This window comes from Balaenoptera physalus, assembly GCF_965194825.1.
Source record: "Balaenoptera physalus genome assembly, chromosome: 14".
NCBI lineage: Eukaryota > Metazoa > Chordata > Mammalia > Artiodactyla > Balaenopteridae > Balaenoptera > Balaenoptera physalus.
In genome coordinates this window covers 83,690,922-83,708,747 of record NC_138893.1, presented here as the reverse complement: position 1 = coordinate 83,708,747, position 17,826 = coordinate 83,690,922, and the positions used below count along the sequence as shown (strand labels likewise).

Sequence of the window (17,826 nt, the reverse complement as noted above, 5' to 3'; positions counted from 1 at the left end):
TTCTTTGGGTTAAGTTTTAAAACTTCTGTGAAGGAGGGGCATTTCTAGAACAGCAGAGTAAGAACCTTTGAAAATCTGCTCCTCAAAAAAAAAACAACAAAAAAACCAATGCCAGCAAAAATTGTCAAAATTAAGGATGCCAAGACCATTCAGGGCTTCCATGGTGGCGCAGTGGTTAAGAATCTGCCTGCCAACGCAGGGGACACAAGTTAGAGCCCTGGTCCGGGAAGATTCCACATGCCACAGAGCAACTAAGCCCGTGCGCCACAACTACTGAGCCTACGCTCTAGAGACCGTGAGCCACAACTACTGAGCCCACGTGCCACAACTACTGAGCCCGCGTGCCACAATACTGAAGCCTGCACACCTACAGCCCATGCTCGCAACAAGAGAAGCCACTGCAATGAGAAGCTTGCTCACTGCAGTGAAGAGTAGCCCCCGCTCGCCGCAACTAGAGAAAGCCCATGTGCAGCAACAAAGACCCAATGCAGCCAAAAATAAATAAATAAAATAAATAAATTTATTTTTTTAAAAAAAAGACCATTCAATAGGGACAGGACAGTCTTTTCAACAAATGGTGCTAAGAAAACTAGTTATTCACGTGCAAAAGAATGAAGTTGGTTCTTACCTAACAGCATATACAAAAATTAACTCAAAATGGATCAAAGGCCTAAATATAAGAGCTAAAACTATAAAACTCTTACACGCAAACACAGGGGGAAAAGCCTCGTGACATCAGATTTGGCAATGATTTCTTGGTTACGACAACAAAAGAAAAAAATGGACAAATTGAACTTCATCAGAATTTAAAATTTGGGGGTATCAAAAGACACTAAACAGGGACTTCCCTGGTGGTCCAGTGGCTAAGACTCCATGCTCCCAATGCAGGGGCCTGGGTTCGATCCCTAGTCAGGGAACTAGATCCCATATGCCACAACTAAAGATCCCACATGCCGCAACTAAAGGTCCCACATGCCACAACTAAAAGATCTCACATGCGGCAACCTAACGAAGATCTCATGTGCCGCAACTAAGATGCGGCACGGCCAAATAAATTAATTAATTAATTATTTTTAAAAAGACACTAACCAGAGTAAAAAGGCAACCAATAGAATGGGAGAAAATATTTGCAAATCACATATCTAATAAGGGAGTAATAGCTAAAATATATAGAGAACTCCTAAAACTCCAACAACAAAAAGACAAACAACCCAATTCAGAAATGGGCGAAGGACTTGAATAGACATTTCCCCAAAGAAGATATACAAATGTCCAATAAGCACATGAAAAGATGCTCAACATCATTAGTCACTAGGGGAATGCAAATCAAAAACACAAGGAGATGCTACTTCACATCTATTAGGAGAGCTATTATCAAAAAACAGAAAATAACAAGTGTTGGTAAATGTGGAGAAATTGGAACCCTTGTGCACTGCAGGTGGGAATGTTAAATGGTGAAGGAGAATTGGAGAGTTCTATACGAAAAATGTAAAACGGCAATAAAGCAAGTAAGAGTATTAACTAATTACATTTTTTTTTAATAAATTTATTGATTGATTGATTTTTGGGTGTGTTGGGTCTTCGTTTCTGTGCGAGGGCTTTCTCTAGTTGCGGCGAGCAGGGGCCACTCTTCATCGCGGTGCGCGGGCCTCTCACTATCGTGGCCTCTCTTGTTGCAGAGCACAGGCTCCAGAAGTGCAGGCTCAGTAGTTGTGGCTCACGGGCCTAGTTGCTCCGTGGCATGTGGGATCTTCCCAGACCAGGGCTCGAACCCGTGTCCCCTGCATTGGCAGGCAGATTCTCAACCACTGCGCCACCAGGGAAGCCCTAATTACATTTTTTTAGCAAGTAATTTGGAAATCTCAAGAGCCTCAAAAGACCCATACACAAGCATTCTATAGAAATCTGGACTAAGAAAATAACCTGGAATTAAAAGAAAGTTTTGTATAATAAAGTACATTATATAAAATCCACAAAATATATGCATAAAAGTAATCTGTGTAGAAATACTACATCCAAAAATTGTCAGATTTTAAATGTTTTATATATTTTCCATCATAAATATGTATTTATTGATATAAATTATATGTAGTCTATATTATGTATAACATGTAAACTATAAATATTAACATGCATGTATAAAACAGAAGTAAACTTTATTTTTTTGAGCCTAAAATAAATCTCAGCCATTAACAGAGCCTGCTTTGAATGAAATCTTAGAAGGTGAGGAAGAGATGACCATGTGAGTGTTTAAATCTCTATAAATATCTTGCTTTAAGTCTTTACCTCTCCAGCTGATGGAACTTGCAGACCAACCATGCAGTTCTGCAGCGGCCCTACTGGAATGAAGGATTCAGGCACAGAGTAGGCAGCCTCCAATGTGACCTTCAGGAGACTGCCTCCTGAGATCTGGGCTGCAGTCAATAAGGGCTCTGCCACAAATACTTTAACTTCAAGACTGCACTGCTGTAAAAGAATAAAATTACACAGACATTTGAAAATGCCAGAGGCCTCCCTTTTTTTACATTATCTCATTTGAACCTCACATCATTGCTCAAGGTAAGAAGGTAAGGTTTAATTATTTCCATACAGAGGATTCAAATAGCTTTTTTTAGGTCCCATGAGTTAGAGATAAAGCCAAGAAGAGAACCTTATCCCTAAGCTAGAGCCCTTCCCTTCTTTTCTTCTATAAGATCTAAGGGAAATCAACAGTACATAGACTGGGACACTGGACCAAGGAAGGCAGATTGAGCCCAGATATCTACCTCTTTCCAGCACAAATCACATGGAATGACAGAAGGATATTAAATGATTATCTTTATATCCAATAGAACAATAATGCTACAATAGCCCTGGAAAACAAGAAATGCCATCACTGGACTACACATTTTTAGGAATCATTGAAAGACAGAAAGCAAATTAAATCAGATCTACCAAAAAAACCTAGGAGAAACCAATCACATCCTAAAATAAGAGAAGGAGAGAATCACAGCAGATGTAGGAGTGGATTGTGGCAGCTCGAAGGTCAGAATCAACAAGAATCAGGAAGGGGCCTACATCAACGGTTAAGTAGGGAACTGCATTCAGAATAGTTGGGGCAGTTGGGCCTTACTTGTGCAAAATTGAAGACAGCTGTGGTATCTGCTGAGAGTGAGTGTACTTGCACAAGAGTGGCAAAAGCAGTGCCCCAAGAAGCTACTGATCCCAGGAGGAACTGGGAAACAAAGTCCAGAACACAAACCAGTAACACAGCCTACCAATTCATGCTTCTCCTCCTCCAATGACCAGAAGCAGGCTACCATGCCAGAAAGTGTGTTAGATGCATTCATATACTATTTAATTTAATTCATCAGGTCATAGTTAAAGAGGCATTTCCATGGTTAAGCCTTCCCTGCATCTACCCCGGGGCAAAGTAACAGATACCTATTCTGTGTCCATATGCCCCACCCCACCATTTAATCACACTGGTCATAACCTCTGATGTGTAGATTATGAACTCCTAAAGTAGGAGTCTGCCTTATTCATCTTTGTTTCCCAGAACCTAGCACTATGTGTGCCTGTGAAAAGAAGGTGCCTGATGAATTGGACTCAACTAAATTTAACCTTAAGAGCAGACAGGCTTGACTGAATATCAGGCTGAAATGTTAAGAGTTAAAACTCTGATTACCTTAACACCTGATCGAAGAGGTTCCAAGGGCGAGCCTGGCACAGGGTGCAATGGGACCATCGTTTCAAACGAACTCTTTCCTGCGAAAAGAAGGCCAAGTCAAGCCAAAGAAGGAAGGGTTAGGCAGAAATAACTGTGCTCATCTTTCAGTGAATCCCTCAAACTCACTGAGGCTGATTTTTACACTTCTCTTTTAACTTACTTCTCTTAAAACTTACACTAAGTTTTATGAGCTTTGTTATTTCTGCTTTTGAGCAAATCACACATCTGACCTTCCAGTAAAGGAAGAAGGTCCACCACAGCTTGACCAAGAATCATGGTCTTCTCCTCTTTCTGTTTCTTTTCCTTTGGTAAAGCTTCAGTCATCGTTACTAGAAAAATCACAACAAAGAAAAGGAGAACATGTCTAGCTCACACATCAGATAACCAAGGTGAAACAAACAAAGCATTGCCAGAGAAATTCAAGTTAAGAGAAATGAACTTGAAACTCGAGAAGGCACCATTATTAGTGACTTCCAGTGGAAGATACTGGACCTCCTCAGTGACTTATTAATCTTTTTGCATGCAAATTATTTTTAAAAAGGATTTTTACATCATAATCATGTATACACATATGTATAAACTTATTGATACATATGATTATAACAAAGTTTCATGTAATATTCATCCTTAGCTCAAAATCCTTAGGTATTTTCTATTCTATTTCATGCATAAGAAATTACTGGTCATGACTCCCTCAATCAATTTTAGGAAAGACTAAAAATCACCATCTGGGACTTCCCTGGTGGCGCAGTGGTTAAGAATCCGCCTGCCAATGCAGGGGACACGGGTTCGAGCTCTGGTCCGGGAAGATCCCACATGCCGCGGAGCAACTAAGCCCATGTACCACAACTACTGAGCTTGCGCTCTAGAGTCTGTGAGCCACAACTACTGAGCCTGCATGACACAACTACTGAAGCCTGAGAGCCTAGACCCCGTGCTCTGCAACAAGCAAAGCCACCACAACACAAAGCCCGTGCACCACAACTAAGAGTAGCCCCCGCTCGTCACAACTAGAGAAAGCCCATGTGCAGCAATGAAGACTTAACGCAGCCAAAAATAAAAAAATAAATAAATTTTAAAAATAAAATAAAGGGTCTTCCCTGGTGGCGCAGTGGTTGAGAATCTGCCTGCCAATGCAGGGGACACGGGTTCGAGCCCTGGTCTGGGAAGATCCCACATGCCGCGGAGCAACTAGGCCCGTGAGCCACAATTACTGAGCCTGCGCGTCTGGAGCCTGTGCTCCGCAACAAGAGAGGCCACGATAGTGAGAGGCCCGCGCACTGCGATGAAGAGTGGCCCCCGCTCGCCGCAAATAGAGAAAGCCCTCGCACAGAAATGAACACCCAACACAGCCAAAAAATAAATAAATAAATAAATATTTTTAAAAAGTAAAAATAAGTTAAATAAATAAATAAGGGGGATTAACCAAGATGGCGGAGTAGAAGGACGTGCTCTCACTCCCTCTTGCGAGAGCACCAGAATCAAAACTGGCTGCTGGACAATCATTGACAGGAAGAACCTGGACTTCACCAAGGAGGATACCCCACATCCAAGGACAGAGGAGAAGCCACAGTGAGACGGTAGGAGGGGCGCAATCAGAGTAAAATCAAATCCCATAACTGCTGGGTGGGTGACTCACAGACTGGCGAACATTTATACCACAGAAGTCCACCCACTGGAGTGAAGGTTCTGAGCCCCACGTCAGGTTTCCCAACCTGGGGGTCCGGCTACGGGAGAAGGAATTCCTAGAGAATCAGACTTTGAAGCCTAGTGGGAATTGATTGCAGGACTTTGACAGGACTGGGGGAAACAGAGACCCCACTCTTGGAGGGCACACACAAAGTAATGTGTGCATCGGGACCCAGGGGAAGGAGCAGTGACCCTGGGGGAGACTGAACCAGACCTACCTGCTGGTGTTGGGGTGTCTCCTGCAGAGGCGAGTGGTGGCTCTGTTTCACCGGGGGGATAAGGACACTGGCAGCCGAGGTTCTGGGAAGTTCTCCTTGCCGTGAGCCCTCCCAGAGTCTGCCATTAACCCCACCAAAGAGCACGGGTAGGCTCCAGTGTTGGGTTGCCTCAGGCAAAACAACCAACAGGGAGGGAACCCAGCCCCACCCATCAACAGTCAAGTGGATTAAGGTTTTACTGACCTCTGACCGCCACAGCAACAGGGAGGGAACCCAGCCCCACCCATCAACAGTCAAGTGGATTAAGGTTTTACTGAGCTCTGACCGCCACAGCAACAGTCAGCTCTACCCACCACCAGAGCCTCCCATCAAGCCTCTTAGATAGCCTCAACCACCAGAGGGCAGAGAGCAGAAGCAAGAAAAACTACAATCCTGCAGCCTGCGGACCAAAAACCACAGTTACAGAAAGATAGAGAAGATGAAAAGGCAGAGGGCTATATACCAGATGAAGGAACAAGAAAAAACCCCAGAAAAACAACTAAATGAAGTGGAGATAGGCAACCTTCCAGAGAAAGAATTCAGAATAATGATAGTGAAGATGATCCAGGACCTCGGAATAAGAATGGAGGCAAAGATTGAGAAGATGCAAGAAATGATTAACAAAGACCTAGAAGAATTAAAGAACAAACAAACAGAGATGACCAATACAATAACTGAAATGAAAACTACACTAGAAGGAATCAATAGCAGAATAACTGAGGCAGAAGAACGGATAAGTGACCTGGAAGACAGAATGGTGGAATTCACTGCTGCGGAACAGACTAAAGAAAAAAGAATGAAAAGAAATGAAGACAGCCTAAGAGACCTCTGGGACAACATTAAACGCAACAACATTCGCATTATAGGGGTCCCAGAAGGAGAAGAGAGAGAAAAAGGACCAGAGAAAATATTTGAAGAGATTATAGTCGAAAACTTCCCTAACATGGGAAAGGAGATAGCCACCCAAGTCCAGGAAGCGCAGAGAGTCCCATTCAGAATAAACCCAAGGAGAAACACGCCGAGACACATAGTAATCAAAGTGGCAAAAATTAAAGACAAAGAAAAATTATTGAAAGCAGCAAGGGAAAAACGACAAATAACATACAAGGGAACTCCCATAAGGTTAACAGCTGATTTCTCAGCAGAAACTCTGCAAGCCAGAAGGGAGTGGCATGATATACTTAAAGTGATGAAAGGGAAGAACCTACAACCAAGATTACTCTACCCGGCAAGGATCTCATTTAGATTTGATGGAGAAATCAAAAGCTTTACAGACAAGCAAAAGCTAAGAGAATTCAGCACCACCAAACCAGCTCTACAACAAATGCTAAAGGAACTTCTCTAAGTGGGAAACACAAGAGAAGAAAAGGACCTACAAAAACAAACCCGAAACAATTAAGAAAATGGTCATAGGAACATACATATCGATAATTACCTTAAACGTGAATGGATTAAACGCCCCAACCAAAAGACATAGACTGGCTGAATGGATACAAAAACAGGACCCATATATATGCTGTCTACAAGAGACCCACTTTAGACCTAGGGACACATACAGACTGAAAGTGAGGGGATGGAAAAAGATATTCCATGCAAATGGAAATCAAAAGAAAGCTGGAGTAGCTATACTCATATCAGATAAAATAGACTTTAAAATAAAGAATGTTACAAGAGACAAGGAAGGACACTACATAATGATCCAGGGATCAATCCAAGAAGAAGATATAACAATTATAAATATATATGCACCCAACATAGGAGCACCTCAATACATAAGGCAACTGCTAACAGCTATAAAAGAGGAAATCGACAGTAACACAATCATAGTGGGGGACTTTAACACTTCACTTACACCAATGGACAGATCATCCAAAATGAAAATAAATAAGGAAACAGAAGCTTTAAATGACACAATAGACCAGATAGATTTAATTGATATATATAGGACATTCCATCCAAAAACAGCAGATTACACATTCTTCTCAAGTGCGCACGGAACATTCTCCAGGATAGATCACATCTTGGGTCACAAATCAAGCCTCAGTAAATTTAAGAAAATTGAAATCATACCAAGCATCTTTTCTGACCACAACGCTATGAGATTAGAAATGAATTACAGGGAAAAAAACGTAAAAAAGACAAACACATGGAGGCTAAACAATACGTTACTAAATAACCAAAAGATCACTGAAGAAATCAAAGAGGAAATAAAAAAATACCTAGAGACAAATGACAATGAAAACACGACGACCCAAAACCTATGGGATGCAGCAAAAGCGGTTCTAAGAGGGAAGTTTATAGCTATACAAGCCTACCTAAAGAAACAAGAAAAATCTCAAGTAAACAATCTAACCTTACACCTAAAGAAACTAGAGAAAGAAGAACAAACAAAACCCAAAGTTAGCAGAAGGAAAGAAATCATAAAGATCAGAGCAGAAATAAATGAGATAGAAACAAAGAAAACAATAGCAAAGATCAATAAAACTAAAAGTTGGTTCTTTGAGAAGATAAACAAAATTGATAAGCCATTAGCCAGACTCATCAAGAAAAAGAGGGAGAGGACTCAAATCAATAAAATCAGAAATGAAAAAGGAGAAGTTACAACAGACACTGCAGAAATACAAAACATCCTAAGAGACTACTATAAGCAACTTTATGCCAATAAAATGGACAACCTGGAAGAAATGGACAAATTCTTAGAAAGGTATAACCTTCCAAGACTGAATCAGGAAGAAACAGAAAATATGAACAGACCAATCACAAGTAATGAAATTGAAACTGTGATTAAAAATCTTCCAACAAACAAAAGTCCAGGACCAGATGGCTTCACAGGTGAATTCTATCAAACATTTAGAGAAGAGCTAACACCCATCCTTCTCAAACTCTTCCAAAAAATTGCAGAGGAAGGAACACTCCCAAACTCATTCTATGAGGCCACCATCACCCTGATACCAAAACCAGACAAAGACACTACAAAAAAAGAAAATTACAGACCAATATCACTGATGAATATAGATGCAAAAATCCTCAACAAAATACTAGCAAACAGAATCCAACAACACATTAAAAGGATCATACACCACGATCAAGTGGGATTTATCCCAGGGATGCAAGGATTCTTCAATATACGCAAATCAATCAATGTGATACACCATATTAACAAACTGAAGAATAAAAACCATATGATCATCTCAATAGATGCAGAAAAAGCTTTTGACAAAATTCAACACCCATTTATGATAAAAACTCTCCAGAAAGTGGGCATAGAGGGAACCTACCTCAACATAATAAAGGCCATATATGACAAACCCACAGCAAACATCATTCTCAATGGTGAAAAACTGAAAGCATTTCCTCTAAGATCAGGAACGAGACAAGGATGTCCACTCTCACCACTATTATTCAACATAGTTCTGGAAGTCCTAGCCACGGCAATCAGAGAAGAAAAAGAAATAAAAGGAATACAAATTGGAAAAGAGGAAGTAAAACTGTCACTCTTTGCGGATGACATGATACTATACATAGAGAATCCTAAAACTGCCACCAGAAAACTGCTAGAGCTAATTAATGAATATGGTAAAGTTGCAGGATACAAAATTAATGCACAGAAATCTCTTGCATTCCTATACACTAATGATGAAAAATCTGAAAGAGAAATTATGGAAACACTCCCATTTACCATTGCAACAAAAAGAATAAAATACCTAGGAATAAACCTACCTAGGGAGACAAAAGACCTGTATGCAGAAAACTATAAGACACTGATGAAAGAAATTAAAGATGATACCAACAGATGGAGAGATATACCATGTTCTTGGATTGGAAGAATCAACATTGTGAAAATGAGTATACTACCCAAAGCAATCTACAGATTCAATGCAATCCCTATCAAATTACCAATGGCATTTTTTACGGAGCTAGAACAAATCATCTTAAAATTTGTATGGAGACACAAAAGACCCCGAATAGCCAAAGCAGTCTTGAGGCAAAAAAATGGAGCTGGAGGAATCAGACTCCCTGACTTCAGACTATACTACAAAGCTACAGTAATCAAGACAATATGGTACTGGCACAAAAACAGAAACATAGATCAATGGAACAAGATAGAAAGCCCAGAGATTAACCCACGCACCTATGGTCAACTAATCTATGACAAAGGAGGCAAAGATATACAATGGAGAAAAGACAGTCTCTTCAATAAGTGGTGCTGGGAAAACTGGACAGCTACATGTAAAAGAATGAAATTAGAATACTCCCTAACACCATACACAAAAATAAACTCAAAATGGATTAGAGACCTAAATATAAGACTGGACACTATAAAACTCTTAGAGGAAAACATAGGAAGAACACTCTTTGACATAAATCACAGCAAGATCTTTTTTGATCCACCTCCTAGAGTAATGGAAACAAAAACAAAAATAAACAAGTGGGACCTAATGAAACTTCAAAGCTTTTGCACAGCAAAGGAAACCATAAACAAGACGAAAAGACAACCCTCAGAATGGGAGAAAATATTTGCAAATGAATCAACGGACAAAGGATTAATCTCCAAAATATATAAACAGCTCATTCAGCTCAATATCAAAGAAACAAACACCCCAATCCAAAAATGGGCAGAAGACCTAAATAGACATTTCTCCAAAGAAGACATACAGACGGCCACGAAGCACATGAAAAGCTGCTCAACATCACTAATTATTAGAGAAATGCAAATCAAAACTACAATGAGGTATCACCTCACTCCTGTTAGAATGAGGATCATCAGAAAATCTACAAACAACAAATGCTGGAGAGGGTGTGGAGAAAAGGGAACCCTCTTGCACTGTTGGTGGGAATGTAAATTGATACAGCCACTCTGGAGAACAATATGGAGGTTCCTTAAAAAACTAAAAATAGAATTACCATATGACCCAGCAATCCCACTACTGGGCATATACCCAGAGAAAACCGTAATTCAAAAAGACACATGCACCCGAATGTTCATTGCAGCACTATTTACAATAGCCAGGTCATGGAAGCAACCTAAATGCCCATCAACAGACGAATGGATAAAGAAGTTGTGGTACATATATACAATGGAATATTACTCAGCCATAAAAAGGAACGAAATTGAGTCATTTGTTGAGACGTGGATGGATCTAGAGACTGTCATACAGAGTGAAGTAAGTCAGAAAGAGAAAAACAAATATCATATATTAATGCATGTATGTGGAACCTAGAAAAATGGTACAGATGAGCCAGTTTGCAGGGCAGAAGTTGAGACACAGATGTAGAGAATGGACATATGGACACCAAGGGGGGAAAACTGCAGTGAGGTGGGGATGGTGGTGTGCTGAATTGGGCGATTGGGATTGACATGTATACACTGATATGTATAAAATTGATGCCTAATAAGAACCTGCAGTATAAAAAAACAAACAAAACAACTAATACTAAACTTTCATTGGGTTATTTGTATGGAAATATGTTAATATAAATGTTTCAGACATTACATGAAATTCCTAAAAATCTTATATTTGTATTTGTATGGAAATATGTTAATATAAATGTTTCAGACATTACATGAAATTTCTAAAAATCTTGTATTTGTATGGAAATATGTATGGAAATATGTTAATATAAATGTTTCAGACATTACATGAAATTTCTAAAAATCTTATATGTTCTGGTATAATGTTATAAGTCATAATCCTAGTTATTACTTTAAAATGTATATCTCAGAAATAACTAATTTTCTTGTCAACTGCATTATTATGAACTTTCATCAAATCTTTTACCGTGGTCATTTTTAAGTCTTTTGTCATTTACAGACAGTTCTGGGTGTACTCTGATGATTTTGCAAATATGTTCCTATAAAAGGGTTTCATCTTCAAGAAATTCATGGAAAAGACTCTGACAAGTACAGGTTTCTGGTAACTGACTGTACTGCTGAACTGAATGAATAAGCATTTTCAGAACTCTGATGAAAAACTGATGAACTCATAAAAGTGCTAACAAAAGATCAAGATGAAAAAAAACAATTAATTACATGGGACTGAGTGAACTGATGAGGATGAGTATAATTTTTGTGACTTTCTGTCTGAATTAAAAAAAAAAAAAAATCCCACAAGGACTCAGAGGCAAAGAATATACAAATCAATTTTCACTGCAAAGTAAAGGAGCTGTTACAGTGGAGGATTACTGGACTGAATGTCAATATTATGACATAGTATGAGTGTGTTTCATGTTTGGTAATTGCAATCATTGTTGTTTTTGTTGTGGTCATCCATGTACAATGCTTGGTGTCAGTCTATTTATCTCTTGTAAAAATAAAATACAGTGTGTGTGTGTGAAAAAAAAAAAAAAAATAGCAGGGCAGATTTGGTCTATAGGCCAAAGTTTGCCAACCCTTTTTATAAAGTTATTTGTTTTCCCCTTTAAACTAACTAGTAAAACCAACATTTAATCTAAAAAAAAAAAAAAAAAAAAGAGACGTTTAGTAATCTTGAATTTTTTTCTTTAAATAAAATTGTTTTTTGAAAACAAAAAACAAAACAAAAAAAAAAAAAAAAAAAAAGCTATATGTTATCAACCACTTTGAAATCCTTGGCTGATTGCAATAATGCAGTCAGTAAATACTGACACATGTTCCATTCATTCTACGACCACATCTAGAAGAACGTTATAAAAGGTGTTGGTGGCCAACCAGTGTTTCATTGCCGAGTGACATTAGTTAAACAGCTACTAGCCTGATAGGTAGATGAAGATTTATACCAAATTTTCTTTCCCCAAAAGGTATCAAGAAAAATGCAGGATAGAAATAGTATAATAGGCCCACTTGGCAATAAATTGAATCTGTCAAGGTGGTTTTGTTTCTGAATCCATTATTTTTAATACAACTTTTTTTTTATAAGGTCATGAAATTCCTTGTTTGGTTAAAGTCATGGAAAATTAATAATCAATATGTTCATCTATACAAAAAAACCCTCCAATTTAACTTGAATTTTAGTGTTTTAAAGTATAATAATTATCAAACAGATTGACTATTATAATACTCAAGATACCGTTGTAAAATCCCTCCAAATTGTAATCCTGATATTATTTTTTTCTACTCTTCTAATTATAAATGTTGATTTTAAATTTGGGGCTAGAGAGAGTGAGGAGAGGAAACACATCAAGAACTAAGACAATTTCTTGGGTTATTTTCAACATGTAAAATAATAACTTTAAACATTATTTTCTGTTTAATGATTTTTGTCTTTTAGATGAAGGTTCTTAGAATTATTAACATTTAGATTGGTTGAAGTGTGGGTCATTCAAATAATAGTATATTTAAATATGCAGTGAAAAAAGTTTTGAAATTGCATATATACTTTTGCTGTTGTTATTAATCTCTTTTTGTAACATACCTATTACTAAAAACTTTCTTTAGTAATTCAGTTAATGTTTATATGCCTTGAATGAATGACATTTTTAATCAGAATATTAAGCAACCATGTTAATTTTTGTTTTGTCTGACAGTTAGTATAGTTTCTAAATAATAGCCAGACAAGAGATTACACAATTGTATCTTTCAATAATATACACTTTAAATGTACATTAAAGTTAGAAAAATTTAATAAAATTCACACTTATATCAAGGAAAAAAAATAAAATAAAATAAAATAAATAAATAAATAAAATTTTAAAAACCACACTACCAAAAAATAAAAAAGAGTATGGGTTAAAACAAACAAACAAAAAAGACTTAGCCTAGAATATAGGTTTAGGAACAAAGTATTTCAGAGATAATATTATGTAGTTAGAAACTGTAAAAGTGTGAATACAGAAACTATCCATCTATTTATCCATTCATTCATTCAACAAACATTTTTGGAGCCCCTTTCTATACCAGATATTTCTAAGCACTAGAAATTCTGAAATAAATAAGATACAGCCCTGATTTCAAAAAGTGTCTCCTCTAACAAGGGAGGCAAATTAATAATTGCTATACAGTTTGGTGAATATACTGAAGTACAGGTAGGGCTGCCAGGTAAAATACAAGATGCCAAATTAAATTTGAATTTCAGATAAACAACAAATACTTTTTTTAGTGTAAGTATGTCCCAAATTTTGTTTTTTGGTTTTTTTGTTTGTTTGTTTTGTTTTTTTCCCCTAAATCTGGCAACCTTAAATATAGGAATACAAGGGAAAAGCTCGCAAATCAGCTTAGGAGACAAAGGCTACAAATTTCAGTTATATGTCTATTCATTTACACCCATGGATTGAATTGAGCATTATCTACATTCTTACTTGTTTGACTGTTAATAAGAATTGATTAGTTACTAAAAAGTTATTAGATAATATTTTTTAGGGAAATTAAAATGAGTTGTACATATGAATAGATCAAGTTATCTATATATCATTGGTCCTGTTTCAAATTGGGGGCTGTTTTTTTCATAAAAGAGTATGTTTGCTTCCATGTTATTGCTTATTGTTTCTTCAAAATTGTATAAATATTCTTTTTTTTATCATATGTATGTTTTATTGTCAGCTGCTGGAAAGAATAAAGTCAATTTGGAAAATAAAAAAAAATTTTTTTTAAAGTTCAGTTATGTGTCAAAAGGTCTTCAATACAAACTGATTAAAATTAGTAGGTCATGGTGACAGCTGCCAGAACCAGGTGGGACTCAAAGTATACTGTGTTATTCCCAGATTAAAAAGGTAAGGTGTGTTCATCTGTCCCTACAACAGCTACTAAATACCTCAGAATATCCTGATCACTCATATAATTAACATATTTAGAATCCCAAGGACTTACAGAACACAGGTTTGTGGGCGAGGTCATCTAAAGTGACTCCTCCTTCTGGATTGAACTCAAAACTGCAAGTGAAGTTGTATTTTGCAGTTCCTTCTGGAGAAACAGTAATTTTTGCAGAGTCTCCCAGAACCACCTGATTGAATTCTGCACGGATAAAGGTAACTGGAGTATCTCCTTTAAAACCTTTCTGTTGACAGAAACATACTTTACAATTATATTCAAATAGAGAATTTTCCTACATATCTGGCAACCCATTTTGACTTTAAATAGCATTTTGCACGTTTTCCTAACAAGCTATGTCACAAATACAAACGGGGGAAGTAGAAAGTCATTAAACAAATCTAGCTGTAGCTAAATGCAACATTCTATTTAAAGGCCGTTAAGTTGGAAGCTTTGAAAAATGACAGTTACTGTGTTTATATGATTATAAAAGCACATTGTGGAAGATTTGAAAAAGTGAGGAAAGCACATAGGAAAACAAATTACCTGTAATAATATATTTTCTAGTGTTTTGCTGTGTGTGTGTATATATTTATGCACACACATTTATATATACGTTTTTATATATACCCTTTAAAAGAAAGTAGAGATCATTTATTACATCCTGTTTTGGAATAAGCTTTTTGACTTCATAGTACTGAATGAATATTTTGACGTTTCATTATTCTTGTAAATTTTAATAGTTATATCATATTGTAGTTTTATTATTTAAATTCATCATATGAAATAATCACAAGAGAAGTTCTGGAGGAATTCAGATCCTTTTCAGGAGAAAGGAACTGCTGTCTACAAAAATGAAAACCAGTTGTTTCACCCCCATTAAATTTAGTATTCAAATTGCCAGGTACTTTACACACACTAATGTGACTTGCTGATTATAGACTAACAATAAGGGAACACTGAGAAGGAAGTGCCATTGCTATGTAAAGCCAGGAGGTTTGGTGGTACAGAATAATGCAAAACTCCATGCCTCCTGCTAATGTTCCCAACACATCTTCCCCAAGCCACAACTGGATGACTGACAGGGAGACCTGAGCCCAAAGACAAAAGTACTTTCAAGGAGAATGAATAAACTAAGGACTTCCAGGATTCCCCAAAATAACTTTACCAAGTCATATCCATCTGTCACAGTGATCTGCACGGGTCTGCCTGTTGATGACACCTGCTCCATATCAGCACCTGGGCAAAGTCTCTCTGGTCTTCTTTGATCTCTGTGAACATAATGAATGAACCTGTCCCCTTATATACCATAGTTGCACAAGTATCCACATTACATCATAACCAATACCAGGGGAGAACTTAGAGAAATGCCCTAGTCCAGCACTGTTTTGTGCACTTTCCAACCTTTGTTGCCAGATAGGCAGTGCCTTAGGGACCTGGTCACAAGGATGATTCTGCTGATTAGTGCTAAAAAGATCCTTATACATGTAACTAACCCATTAAGCACAAATTATCACAAGGCAAAGAGGGTAGGAATGCCATCACCCCACCTCCTTCAAAGTGTTTTTTGGTAGCTTTTTTCTTTTTTTGATGTGCAAAACTCCCCTCAAGCGTTACTTAATCTATCAGTTTTAGGAAAATATATTTTGATAACAAGAAAGAAGCAGCCACACAGAATGTTAGTCCACTGGAAAAAGACCTGACGTATGTCTTATTTAGTCAAAGATATTTTCAAATTATTTTACAACACTAAGGACACGACTTCAAAAATAAATTGGATATCTGTTAAGAAAAAAAAAAAGGTCATGTTTTCTGACTCAATTCAAAGTGGAACTTAATGCAATTCAAATATTTACATCGGATATACTACGCTAAGTGTGTCTAGGACTGGTGGTAGAAAAAAGAAAGAGATACTTTGCTGCCCCAAGCTTTATAAGTATTCTGCCTCTTTCTAGCGACTCCCTCATTTTTCCTGTTACCTACAAGTCTCAGATTACTTGTTCAACGTTATGTCTCCAGGCTCATTCAGGGCCTAAGTGGCCCTGACAACTTTCTTATCAAGTTTACATTTGACACGATCTTTTACATCTGTCTCCTTTCCTTTTCAATAGTAGCATGTGAATTAAGCCTTCACTAGCCTGACCCTGGACAAATGCCTAACTTCTCTGAGCCTCAGTCTCACCTTCTATAAAACGGATAACATAACTTCTGACCTGTTTCACATTTGTTGCGAATATCCACTAAAATAGTAAAACTGCTTAACCTATGAAGCACCGCACAAATGGTGTTATTAATATGCACTACGTTTCTTGAATGCTTAATTACTTCTTTAAAGACAAGTAATCTATCATACATTTCTGCAGTCCCTGAGTGCCTGGCACCATGCCTTGCCCGCAAGAGGCATTAGCAGCATATTTGTTGAACAATGAGTGCAAGAAATCTGGCTAGTTAAAAATTATGGTCAAGGCAGTTAAGTGGGGGCTCCTGTTGCCACTGACAAGGCACGCATTTCTTGTCATCTGCTCAGAAGAAGTTGAAGGGGAAAAGTCAGATTAGAAAAAGGTTAGATGCACAACACTGTAAATCAACTATACTCCAATAATTTTTTTTAATTTAAAAAATTAAAAAAACAAAAAACAATAGCTTAAACAAACAAACCCCAAAAAACAAAAAGAAAGAAATCGTTTAGGTGAAGGAGATGATGTGACTGGGAGTGGTCTGGGGACAGGAGCGCAGTCTGCGCTTACTGTAGGGGAATCTCGGCGCAAAGTGGGAAGTGGGGTTTCAGTCTGGCTTTGGGTGGGAGGCCTGGGCTTGGCGAGAGCGTCCGCGCCTAGCGGGGTCGGTGGCGTTCAAGTCTGTACGGGAGTACAGTCGTGCAGGGATGCGGCGTGTGCGTTTCAGCCTGGCCGAAGCTTAGGGAGAAGAGACTGAGGTAACACGGTGTGGCCGCAGGGCCGGCGTGGGGAGGCCGGGAAGAGACGGTTTTCTAAGGAGTAAGAGCAGACTTACCTCACTCAGCCGCAGAGGTGTTTTTTTTTTTTGCAACTATAGCAACCAATTACCTCTCGCGAGAAATTTGTCTCCACAATCACCGCAAGTTTATCCCAAGACTCGCGATAACATTGTCCGTGAGGGAAAGGGGGGCGGGGCGCGAGTTTCTGCGCCTGCGTTCCGGAAACCCTGCTCCTGAGCGACAGCCTCTGTATTTGCGGTCACTTGTGTTTTCGCCGATGCCACTTTCCCTTGGCATAAGTGTTGGCTAAGTACAAAGTTTTCCACCTTTCGAGTTTGCTTTTTCGACCCCTTTCTTTCAGTATCTCTCCATAAATAGGAGAAAAACCAAAAGCAAATTTATTTAAAGATAAAATAAAAGCCTTTATTAAACGGTTTTGAAAACAGGTCATTTAAATCTTTCTCCGTGAAAAATGCAGATAAGACAATATTTT

General features: G+C 38.0%; 1 protein-coding gene and 1 pseudogene across 8 annotated transcripts in view; one reads left to right on the top strand and one right to left on the bottom strand.

The window, feature by feature from the left end:
* CFAP70 (cilia and flagella associated protein 70) overlaps window positions 1–17,789 on the bottom strand; it is an 83,918-nt gene extending 66,129 nt beyond the window's left edge. For 4 of the 7 annotated variants that reach the window (XM_082424418.1, XM_082424414.1, XM_082424416.1 and 1 more), the window contains exons 1-5: window positions 15,546–17,383; window positions 14,438–14,624; window positions 3,940–4,038; window positions 3,668–3,747; window positions 2,287–2,466 (exon numbers count right to left, since the gene is read on the bottom strand). In XM_082424418.1, coding sequence (XP_082280544.1) covers window positions 2,287–2,466; window positions 3,668–3,747; window positions 3,940–4,038; window positions 14,438–14,624; window positions 15,546–15,608 — 609 coding nt within the window. In that variant the 5' untranslated portion in view covers window positions 15,609–17,383. The other 3 variants (XM_082424415.1, XM_082424417.1, XM_082424419.1) reach the window with 2 other exon arrangements.
* Window positions 1–17,826, top strand: part of LOC309642703 (protein FAM136A pseudogene) — a 294,376-nt pseudogene that overhangs the window by 67,212 nt on the left and 209,338 nt on the right. The gene's annotated exons all lie outside the window — the stretch shown is intronic.